At 41.7% G+C, this 12,316-nt stretch overlaps 1 protein-coding gene across 1 annotated transcript; it reads right to left on the reverse strand.

Annotated features, from left to right (window-relative positions):
* Positions 1-346: 346 nt before the first annotated feature.
* On the reverse strand, positions 347-12,316 carry CTXND2 (cortexin domain containing 2). The gene is made up of 2 exons (XM_075843742.1): positions 12,186-12,316; positions 347-730 (listed from the first exon to the last, which is right to left on the reverse strand). The coding sequence occupies exon 2, from the start codon at positions 682-684 to the stop codon at positions 520-522; it is 165 nt and encodes a 54-aa protein (XP_075699857.1). The 5' UTR covers positions 685-730; positions 12,186-12,316; the 3' UTR covers positions 347-519.

Genomic DNA, 12,316 nt, shown 5'->3' on the forward strand with positions numbered 1-12,316 from the left:
CTATCTATCTATCTATATATTGGGCGCAATGTGCACAAGCATCATCTCTACAAGCTTCCTGGAAGAAAAATTAATCTCGAAAGTCTATAAAATCTATAGTCTTGATGATATTCTAGATGGTCTTTTACGAAGAACTGAATTATATTGGGTTTTTAAGATTGAGTGAAGCCGGCCTTGAGAATTGTATTAAGTGTCTGACAGAAACTGCAAGCCCGTAGAAGATGGATGAAAATAAATGAGTACTGGAAACCAACCCATTTAGCTAATGAAATATAAGGAAATAACGACATGTCAAGTCAATGCTGAACTGGTGGTTTCATATCTAGGAGTCCTTTAGCGTTCCTCCTAGGTAAGGGCAGTGATTTAGGAGATGCTTAGTATCTATTGTTCTTCCTGACACGAACCATTAACAGCTATTACTTTAGTAGCCTTCAGCTTTCTGGGCCTGAGAAGCAGAAGGCCAAGGTTCATGAATGGGAATGTCCCACCAAGAAATTTTTTGTGCTTGACCATCACGTCCTATTGATCCTCCCACATAGAGTTTGGGATGTCCTTGTAGGGATCCATTATAAGCCTGGCACAACGGACAATCATCATGGCCAGGAAGACACAAAGGAGCAGGAACAAGGCAATGGCAAAACCTTTATCCACATCCACAAGGGGTAGTAAGGTGGGATCATCCATCTTAAGGGCCTTTGTCTTCTTGTCATCTGCTTCAAGGGGAAAAGACCTAGAAGACAAAGAAAAACATGATTAATGAAAAGGTCCATTCAACATAGTCAATCGGCCATGATGGGGTTGCCTGGTTTGGAAAAAAACATTTTCTAATACCCTATTAGGTCATTCTGGGTTTATAATTATGAGGAGCGCCTCATTCAGAACCTCCATCGATAAGTCAATGCAAAAATTGACTACAAAGAGAACCTCTCTCTGTGTAGGACCCATCATGTTTCTCCATTTTACCGACAGTCCCTTAATTTAAGTGAGTACCATGTAATGCTTTTTTTTTCCTGTGGTGGCACTGCAGGAGAATAACACACTTATTGTCAACTGATCGCTAGGACAACCTGTGATTAGCTTTTTTGGGGGGTTTCCTTCAAACAAAAACATATTTTAAAAGCTGAGAACCCCTTTAACCCTTTCAGGACCAGACTCATTTTCGCTTTTATGCTTCTGTTTTTTCCTCTCTACCTTCAAAAGGTCATAACGTTTTTATTGTTTCATTGACACAGACAAGTGAGGGCTTAATTTTTACGGGGCAAGTTGTACTTTTTAATGGTACTATTTCATATTAAGTGTGATGTACTAGGAAGCTGGAAAAAAATCAGACTGGGGTGGAATTGGAAAAAAATAGCGGTTCTTCGATTTTTTTATGGGTTTCGTTTTTACAGTGTTCACTATACAGTGAAAATGAGACATTATCTTTAGTCTGTGGGTCAGTACGATCGCGCTGATATCAAATTGATATAGTTTTTGTTATGTTTTAGTACCTTTAAAAAAAAATTAACGCTTGAAAGAACCTAGGGGGCTTGAACCTGCGATCATTAGATGGCTTATGCCATAGACTGCAATATCACAGTATTGCAGTCTATAGTAAAATTGGCGCATTGCTATTGAGACCTACCACAGGCAGTTCTCAATAGTGATCTTCCTGTAGCAGGCATGGAAATGTTCACAAGGCTCCCAGCTGCTAGAGGTGACCGGCCCCAAAGTGAAAGGGATCGTAAAAACCCCTCACATGCCAGTTGTCACACCTGACACCGGCCTCTGAGATGTTAAATGCTTGCGAGCTGGAGACTCGGCGGCTTCTGAGCGGGCGCCATAGTTAAAGAACCCTATCACGACGTAAATAGGCAGATCTGAGACGTGAACTTGTTAAAAGGTTATGACCATCTAAGGTATTTATGGCATATCCACCTATGTTGAGAACAGTGGTCTCTGACCCCTGTCCCGCCTGGTGAAGCGGGCACCGACCACTGTGACCAGGCAGAAAATGAATGAAGATGTTGGGCGCGGTTCTCTCCATTCCGTTCTATGAGTGTTACCAAAAACAGATGAGCAAGACGAGCAAACTCCCATACAAGTGAATAGAGAGAGCCGCGCACAAGCGGGCCCACCTCTCCATTCACTCTGTCCGGCTGGACATAATAATAATAATAATAATGCTTTAAGACTGCCCCACCGTCATTCAGAATCTGACTATAGGGGGTGCAGAGATTACAGTAGCATATGGGCTTGGGAGCCTGAATAGACCCTCTTTCCCATATGAGGACATCAGTACTATTATAGGGATTATCCAGTATTAGAAAAACATGGCTTCTTTCTTCTCTCAAAAACAGTGCCACACCTGCCCACAGGTTGTCCGTGGTATTGCAGCTCAGCCCCGATGATTTCACTGGAGCTGAGTTGCAATACCAACACAACCCATGGACGGGAAGTGTGTTGTTTCCGAAAGAAAGCAGCCATGTTTTTCTAATCCTGAACAACCATGTTAAAATCGAAAGTCCCTTTAAAGATGATCATGTTTTATGATGTCACCATTGCCCTGAGCCGCAGCTCCCACTTGATGATGAGTGAATGTGTAAAGTTCATCTATTCTGGAGAGGACAATGACTAGAATGTAAACAGTGCACATACATTTGATTGATGTCCTTCCATGACACTTGGCCACGGCCAAAGAATGTATCACATCTGTGCTATGTGTACTATCCCTTTAAATCAGGCAGCCTGTCTTAGGAGACATGTCAGCAATGTGACGGGTGACCTCTATCCTTCTGCCATTGATCTCACTGAATATCTGGTATTCAACACACTAAATAACTACAGATGTGCAGCAGATAGATACATGCCGCAATAGCGGGCCACTTTCATTGACCCGGATGGGCTCCCAATCTAAAAAATTTGTTAAGTAATCAAATTTAAAATGCTCTAAGACGGAGCTGGATTATTGTGCAGTTAGCAGACTGTTTGAATAAGTATTCATATCCTCTAATATTTTGGGGAAGCACTTTTTTGCTTTTCTTAGTGTGAAAAAGTTGGCCACAGGGTGTAAGATTTACCCCCGATCCAATATTTCTTACCATTAGGATGTTTATTCATTCAATGGGGCATATATTGAAGGGTAGGAACCCAATTCGTTATGGCCTAGCGCCATTTTTGGGTGCAAAATACCATAGTGGTGTAAGGAAGAGAAGTGTGTCTAGTATGCCGAAAGCCACGCCAAATATATTTAGTTGCATGCTCCATCTTGGTAAACGGCACAATTTTCGCCCTGTGTAAAGGGACTTTGATAAATGTGCCCTATTTATTGTCTCTCTCATTAAGTTTTTGTTTAATGGGTTCAATTGTGCCTGGAGGATCAGACTACACACAGGGTTTGTTTGTAGTCTGTAACCATGGAGACACATATAGATACACATAGCAGCTGTATACACAGACCAGTAGGAGATTTTTAATTAAGACTATTTGCCAATATGCTTCCTTTTTTAGTTTCGATACATTGGTGCCATCAACAAAAGGTTGCAAAAGTGTCCATACCTTTTAATCTAAACAAAGCCTGTATCTTTAATGGGTCTATTCAGCTTTAAATGATGGCATATAACTAGGATACGGAGCCTCAGATTGAATGGGTAACAGAGCTAGTTTAGCTCTGCAGCCGCTTAAAAGTTTTTCCCTACATAGCGGCCCTCCCTCCCGACCTCCCATTGCGCAGGGTGGCCGGGAGGGCCGCAACTACAGCATAGCCGATTTACTTGAATAGAGCGGTGTTGCAGCCCCCTGCAAAGTCAGTAACCGAGAGTGTAGGGAAAAAAACAAAGGAGCTTCTTATTTTTGTGATCTGCGGGTGTCCCTGAGGTCACACCCCCACCGATTAGATTGTTATGGAATATCCTAGCAATATGCCGTAACATTATGTGATGGTAATACTCCTTTAAAGAGGACCCATCACGTCACTTATAAACATTTCTGTTTTATTAAAAAATATATATTCCCCATGAAATAACAATTCTGGAGCGTCTTCTCTTAGATCTCTACGTTGCGCCGTTCCTCTGTTATTCCGCCTAGATATTTTTGACAGCTGGATGTTAACAGTTGGAGGCGTGTCCCTACACAGACTGACACTGTCCAATCAGAGCTGACAGAGTGAGACTGTGCAGGGACACGCCCCTGTGACATGGTACCTCCCAGTTGTCAATTTATTCATAAATTTCTAGGAGGAATAACAGAGGGACGGCACAACGTAGAGTTCCTAGAAAAGATGTACCAGAATTGTTATATCATGAGGAATACAAATATTTAATAATATAGGCATGTCAGGAGAGGTGACAGGTCCTCTTTAAGGCTGGACAGTTACCTATAGATAAATTGACATGGAGGGCTTGATGTTGTCATGTACGGCACCTTCCGCTTATTTCGGCAGTACCCAGCTGTTCTATTAATGTTGTGTATAAAGATCACTAGGCAACTATGGCTTAGATAAAAGAGGCAGCAATCAGATTAATAACCGTTACTGGCACGGCGTGTGAGAAGTGACCTTCTAATGACCTTCACGGTTCACGAATCCTATTATGAGGTGCCCTTGCTACAAACATGCAGGATAGAAACGCGCTTTTGCTTCCTAATCCCCTTTAGAGGTAGGGAAATTGGCATTTCCACACTTTTGGACCACTTTACCCAAATATGTACAAAGGTCCTGAATTCTTGGGCACAGTCTGTGTGGGTAAGGGTGGTCCTAGACGGCCAAATTTCCAAATTTACTGTCCCCATACATTTTTTATCTTGTCGGCACACAAACGCCACCCAAAAAAAACAAAATTTTCTGGGAAAATGGTATATGTGTTTTTTAGGACGATTTCAGTGTTTTTTCAAAATAGTGTATGGTTTTTTTTAGGTTGCGTTTTTTACATTGCAAATCATGTGATGCAAAGGTTCCTCTTTGCAACACATCATGCTTTAAAAAATAAATTAAAAAAATAACAAAAATGCCATATAAAAAAAACCACAATACACACGACACCTGCTTTTTTTTTTAAAAAAGAGGGAAAAAAACATATGGAGGTCAATGGGAGAAAAACGCTACTAAATGATGCAAAAAACGCCAATGCCAGACTCGCTGGAATTTTTGCAAAACGACACTGACCTTAAAAACGCAAGTTAAAATAAAAAAAAAACACAACCTAAAAAATGGCATGTTTGTAGGACAGTTTATATTTCCCCATTGACTTCAAGCCAAGACCCGGCCGCAGTGATTTTTACCGCTAAAAACGAACGCCAGAAAAAAACACCACAAAAAAAGTGGCACGCGACCGCAATTACGTAATTTTATTACGGATCCGTAATTGCGGATAAAATACTAATACATTGACTTCTATGGCCCACAGACACCTTCCTTTATATTTACGGGAAGGTGTCTGGGCCGCAGAAATGATCCACAAAAAATAGGTTGAATTTAATCCTGTCTGGTGCTATTGTTTTCTGAGAGATAAGCGGCGCACATTGTATTTGGCGACTGCTTATCCCTTTTTTTTATTTTTTTATTAGTATTCTTTATTTTATTTATATATATATGAGATATATGCAGATCATAAATCAATAATGAAGGAAAAAGACCTACAGGGAAATTTACAGACGGCAGCCGAAAAGATGGTCTCTTAAAGGGTACATAACACAATATACGAGGACGCATGAAAATAATTTATAATGTATGAACATGTTACATCCCGAATTCAGGTGATCACCGCAATTCCATGATCGTAACGTATTATCCATAGACTTCCTGAATCTAAAGCAAATTGAAATGATATATTGAGGAATTGCCCTATAAGCAGTTGTCTTCTACCGTGTTATCCTTGCAGTCATATAGTGGGGAGTTGTACTATGAGTAGTTGTCTTGTATAGTGTCATTGGATTATATTTTACATGGAGGAATTGCTTCTATGCCTGTACAGGTAGCCTTGAGAACTACAACTCCCAGCATATCTTGAAAACAAAGGTTCAGAATGTAGTGGAAATGCGAAATAAAAGGGACAAAAACATTCAATGACAAAACAATCACTGTCTATTGAAATTAGGCGAAATTTGGTTGGTTTTACATAAATACTTGCGCTGTACATCTTATTACAGGCACTTGACGGGGCTTTCTGGGACGCTTGCCAGATATTTTCAAAGTGACATTACTCCTTATTATATAAGATATGCAGGACTCCAGGGAGCGGGCAAGATGGCTGCCACTCCCGGCGCTGGAATGAAATGTACTCAGCGTGTATGTACTTCCTTAACAATTGCCAGCGGGGAAGTGAAGTGACAACTATTCCGAGCACATATCTGTCTTTGCAAAGTGGTTGTCACGTTTTAAACAGTTGGGTGAAGCGTGGCAGCTATGTGGTTGCACAGGATGCATGAGGGGGCACAACAGATGGCATGTTACTTAAAGGCTTGCAGCCACCATAATTGTAGAGCTGTTTATAGTGTATAGTGAAGTTATTAGATGACTTTATGTTCGGAGCTACTATGTGGTCAATATATGACAGTATTATTTGAGCACTATATGGTGGTATTATTTTTGCACTGTATTATTTGAGCACTGTATGTTGGTATTATTTGAGCACTGTATGGCGGTATTATTTGGGCACTGTATGGTGGTATTATTTGAGCACTGTATGTTGGTATTATTTGAGCACTGTATGGCGGTATTATTTGGGCACTGTATGGTGGTATTATTTGAGCACTGTATGGTGGTATTATTTGAGCACTGTATGTTGTTATTATTTGACCACTATATGGCGGTATTATTTGGGCACTATATGGTGGTATTATTTGAGCACTGTATGGTGGTATTATTTGAGCACTGTATGTTGGTAATATTTGAGCCCTTTATGGTAGCATTATTTTTGCACTGTATGTTGGTATTATTTGGGCACTATATGGTGGTATTATTTGAGCAGTGTATGGTGGTATTATTTGAGCAGTGTATGGTGGTATTATTTTGGCACTATATGTTGGTATTGTTTGGGAACTGTTCGGTGGTATTATTTTGGCACACTATGGGGGTATTATTTGAGCACTGTATGGTGGTATTATTTGAGCACTATATGGCAGTATTATTTGAGCACTATATCGTAGTATTATTTGAGCACTGTATGTTGGTATTATTAGACCACTTTATGTTGGTATTATTTGAGCCCTTTATGGTAGTATTATATTTGCTCTGTATGTTTGTATTATTTGGGCACTATATGGTGGTATTATTTGAGCTCTGTATGGTGGTATTATTTGAGCATTGTATGGTGGTATTATTTGGGAACTGTATGGTGGTATTATTTTTGCACTCTATGGGGGTATTATTTGAGCACTGTATGGCGGCATTATTTGAGCACACTATGGTGGTATTATTTGAGTACTGTATGTGTAAAGGATCTGCCAGACACAGCTTCTGTGTCAACGCCCATAGGTAATCAGTCTGCACCTGCTTCTATGTCTGTGAGACTGACTCCATCTTCCACCACTCAGGATGGCAGGCTTAGGAGTGGGAGAGCCTATCACAGCCTGGCCAGACGGAGCTAGCTCCCGCCCTCTGTCTATTTATACCTGCCTTTCCTGTTCCTCCTTTGCTTGTGATTCTTCTCTGCTGGTTTCCTGGCCCTGCTGCAGCTTCTTGAACTACTACCCTCTGCTTGTTATTGACCTTGGCTTTTCTGACCACTCTTCTGCTCAGCGTTTTTGTACCTCGCTCATCTCCTGGTTTGACTCGGCTCGTTCACCTCGCTTGTTGCTCACGGTGTTCCCGTGGGCAATTTCCCCATTTCCCCGGCTTCTTGGTACCCTTGTCTGTTTGTCTGTCGTGCACCTATTGAGTGTAGGGACCGTCGCCCAGTTGTACCCCGTCACCTAGGGCGGGTCGTTGCAAGTAGGCAGGGACTGAGTGGCGGGTAGATTAGGGCTCACCTGTCTGTCTCCCTACCCCGACATTACAGTATGGTGGTAATATTTGAGCACTGTATGGCGGTATTATTTGACCACAGTATTGTGGTATTATTTGAGCACTGTATGGTGGTATTATTTGAGCACTGTATGGTGGTATTATTTGAGCACTGTATGGCAGCATTATTTGAGCACAGTATGGTGGTATTATTTGAGCACAGTATCGTGGAATTATTTGAGCACTGTATGGTGGTATTATTTGAGCACTGTATGGCGGTATTATTTGAGCACTGTATGGCGGTAATATTTGAGCACTGTATGGCGGTATTATTTGAGTACTGTATGGTGGCATTATTTGAGCACTGTATGGTGGTATTATTTGAGCATTGTATGGTGGTATTATTTTTGCACACTATGGGGGTATTATTTGAGCACTGTATGATGTTATTATTTGGGCACTGTATGGTGGTATTATTTGAGCACTGTATGGTGGTATTATTTGAGCACTGTATGGTGGTATTATTTGAGCACTATATGGCGGTATTATTTGAGCACTATATCGTAGTATTATTTGAGCACTGTGTTTTTATTAATAGAGCACTGTATGTTGGTATTATTTGAGCCCTTTATGGTAGTATTATTTTTGCACTGTATGTTGGTATTATTTGGGCTCTGTATTGTGGTATTATTTGAGCACTGTATGGTGGTATTATTTGAGCATTGTATGGTGGTATTATTTGGGTACTATATGTTGGTATTATTTGGGAACTGTACGGTGATATTATTTTTGCACTGTATGGTATTATTTGAGCATTATATGGTGGTATTATTTGAGCACTGTATGGTGATATTATTTGGGCACTGTATGGGGGCATTATTTTAGCACTGTATGGGGGTATTATTTTAGCACTGTATGATGGTATTATTTGGGCACTGTATGGTATTATTTGAGCACTATATGACGGTATTATTTGAGAACTGTATGGTGGTATTATTTGAGCACTATATGGTGGTATTAGTTTTGCACTGTATGGTGGTATTAGTTTTGCACTGTATGGTGGTATTATTTGAGCACTGTATGGTGGTATTATTTGAGCACTGTATGGTGGTATTAGTTTTGCACTGTATGGTGGTATTAGTTTTGCACTGGATGGTGGTATTATTTGGGAACTGTATGGTGGTATTATTTGGGATCTGTATGGTATGGTGTGGCACTGCTACTTAGGCTGTGTATACTGTATTATTTTCACCGTATACGGAGGTGGTTTCACTGTATTGTATTTTAGGACAGCTGTAATTAATTTGGCCACTGTATGGCACTATTTGGGCACCATACTGTATCACGCTTATAATTAGACACTGGATGGTATGGGTATTTATACACTGGCTAACAGTTCACCATATGGGTTGGGTGCTAACAGACTGTACCGCACAGGGCATCATTCAACAAAAGGCTGGCCCTGTTTGACTGACTGTCTTTACTACAAAAGGGCTGATACTGCCCCCTGTGGACAAGAATTTGGACCTGGATAGAACAATTTGAAAATTTCTCGCTTCCAATGATATTAATATAATAATACATTGCACGTAGACCTCTCTATCCTCTTATTCTGGCAGCGACTTCCACGGTTGGAATTTCCGTAAATTGAATCGCAGCGTGTGATCCCAAAGTCTAAATATGGCGCGCGAGATGTAAAGTTAGCTCGCCTACCCCACAGAACAGGAGAACCACTTCATTTTACTGGGGCAGATCTTGTCATCTTATCTCTTCTATCTGTAGTAATTAAAGTAATGAAAGTGTCGCTTTACAATCCCTCGTATCTTTGTTTTCAGCAGGAGATTGACTAAAGCTGCCTTAATGCCGACCATAAACATTCAATAGATGACAGGTATGTTGCCCGACTCTCTCGTAAATCTATGTTTGGATGAATGTGCATGTTTTCCAATAGGGGAAAGGGGATAGGTGGCTGTCAGACACCTCGTGTCGCTTATCTCCTGGGGGAAGAAAGGAAGATGTGTGAACTTTCCTTGGACAGCAGAGGGTTAACCTAAACATCCCCAATGCAAAATATGTAACAGGGCCCCAATTTTGAGACATTTATAGTACAAGTTTTCTCTTAGGGGACAGATGGACCTTTTTGCTCCCCCCCCCAAGCTCCAAGGCCCAGGGGCGATCACAACCTCAGCACCCCCAAAACTAACACCCCTGTTGTATACACAGCTATCTCTCCTGGCTCGATTGGTAATATGCTCTGCCAAATGGGCATGTTATTTTTACAAAAGCAGAAAGATAAGCGGCTTCCAGACACCCCTGGTGCTGCCTATCCAAGGGGTGGAAAAAAAGAACCTTTCCACTCAATGCATGCTTCTCCTGATGGGGGACATCAGGGCGCAGTCGGCCATTGTCATAGACATGACATTGATTATTTATTTATTACAGGGTGGCCTCTTTAATGACCCGCAACCCGATCCACTAAGGGACCTCCAATATCGGAATCCTTTAAAAATTCCTCACCAGATAACCTGCGTGACCTTACAGAATAAGGGGCTCCCAATCTTAAACAGAGTGAAAATGACTAGGGGGTGGGGGGGGGGGGGTAACTAGTCTTTGAATATCATAAGGGATTGGGGCTCAGTGTGTTATGGTGTTTTGAGTATTTGCTTTGTTTTTCTCATTTTTGTTCCCGTTGGACTTTGATGAGGATCCTTGACCTTGATCTCCATGCTTGCCATAAAAGAGGCGGAGCCATTCTAAAGGGCCTTTATTGATCGGCGCTCGTTTGCTCCTGTCACACAGAGCTATGGATGGGGACGAGCAGTCGTTACTCCGATCGCTCGTCTCCATACGTTATTATCATGTCGGCAGCGCGTCTCCCTGTTTACACACCAAGATGTGCTGCCGACAACTATAATAATTAACTTTTTTAAAACGATAGGATCAGCAGATGATCGAGCGTTTTCTCGTTCATCTGCTGATCGCTGCCCTGTTTACACAGGACAATTATAGCCAACGAGCGTTCTATGAAGGCTCGTCTGCCCGATAATCGCCCCATGTTTATAGATTTCATAAATACAGAACTCCCAATAGGGCGGCCCTTATTGTTATGGGAATGGACCTCTGCTTTTCATTATTTGCAGTCAGCAGAATACAGATGCCATTTATGGCAGCCTGTAGTCCGTGAGGGGCGCTCTATCAAGAACTGTTGCAACGTCTGTCACAACATTGCTCTACACCAGGGTTACCCAACCAAGTAGCTCAAGAGCCGTCCCTTGCATGTGGCTCCCCAACTGTACGGCTGTGTTCAAACGTTACGTTTTTTTATGCGATTTCGCAGCCAAAACCACAATACGACTGCATTATGTGAACACAGCCTAAAACTTAATTAGAACATCAATCACAATATAAACCTAGAAGGCTACATGTAACAGCGGTGGTTTGATCAATGTGCGACCGCAAACCACGACAGTATACGTATAACCCAAAAACCAGCGCTATTTTACATTGCTCAATTTTGTGCAAAAAAACGTGCATTGAAATCCGCGCCTTTTTGGGGTAAATCTGACCCGCGCCCACTACATGTAATTTTACCCTCCGGATATGTGTACACATAGCAGACCGCTGCAGATCTTACTACGAATCCGCGGGAAAATTTGCATGTATTACGAAAGCTAAAAAATTTGCGGCAGAATTGTAAAAATGTTTTACATCCGCAGCAGGCCCTAATTTCAGTTTTTTCCCGCTACATATGGATAATGTTTTCAAGACCCCGTGCACATGCATTGTACTGTAAATTGTCGCCGCGACAAATCCGCCATGTGTGAATTAACCCTAAATTTAAAAAAAAACAAAAACTCTTCGCTGCCTGAAGTTGTAGTTGCCTTTGGGGCATCACACGGTTAAATTCTAGAATGTGTACGGTGTCATTTTATTGTGTTGAATTCCAAATCTCATATAATTACCCGATCCCGTGCTATAATTGCGAGATTACGGGACTCATTAGCCGTTTTCGCCTTAATCTGTTCCGTAATTAAGAAAATGACACATGTGCACGTATGCGGTGTGTCGAAAACCAGAAATGACAATATTGCTAGAAATCGAATTTGCGTGTTGTTTGGCGTAAGTTATTTTTTGCGCGGGTTGCGAGGTGGTAAATGTAAAGGGTAGTGGTAGACGTGGAGATGGAGGGGAGGCAGGGCATTCATGTGTGTGGCAGTGCCATGCTACCTAAGGGGATTAGACTGGTATAAGGAAGGAGACGCTTTACCTGCTAATCCTGTCATTTGTGCCTGCAGTCCGGATGACTAATTTCCATGAACGGAGGGAAATCCTGGCTGTGCCGGCTCTGCAGTGCTTCCCGGGGCTGTCTGTGTTGCAGACTGTCTTCTCCGGACCGTT

Source organism: Rhinoderma darwinii, chromosome 12 (genome assembly GCF_050947455.1).
Source record: "Rhinoderma darwinii isolate aRhiDar2 chromosome 12, aRhiDar2.hap1, whole genome shotgun sequence".
NCBI classification, from domain to species: domain Eukaryota; kingdom Metazoa; phylum Chordata; class Amphibia; order Anura; family Rhinodermatidae; genus Rhinoderma; species Rhinoderma darwinii.

Bases quoted from the DNA above. Each gene is read 5' to 3' on its own strand.
- CTXND2 (XM_075843742.1), bottom strand. From the start codon at position 684: ATGGATGATCCCACCTTACTACCCCTTGTGGATGTGGATAAAGGTTTT.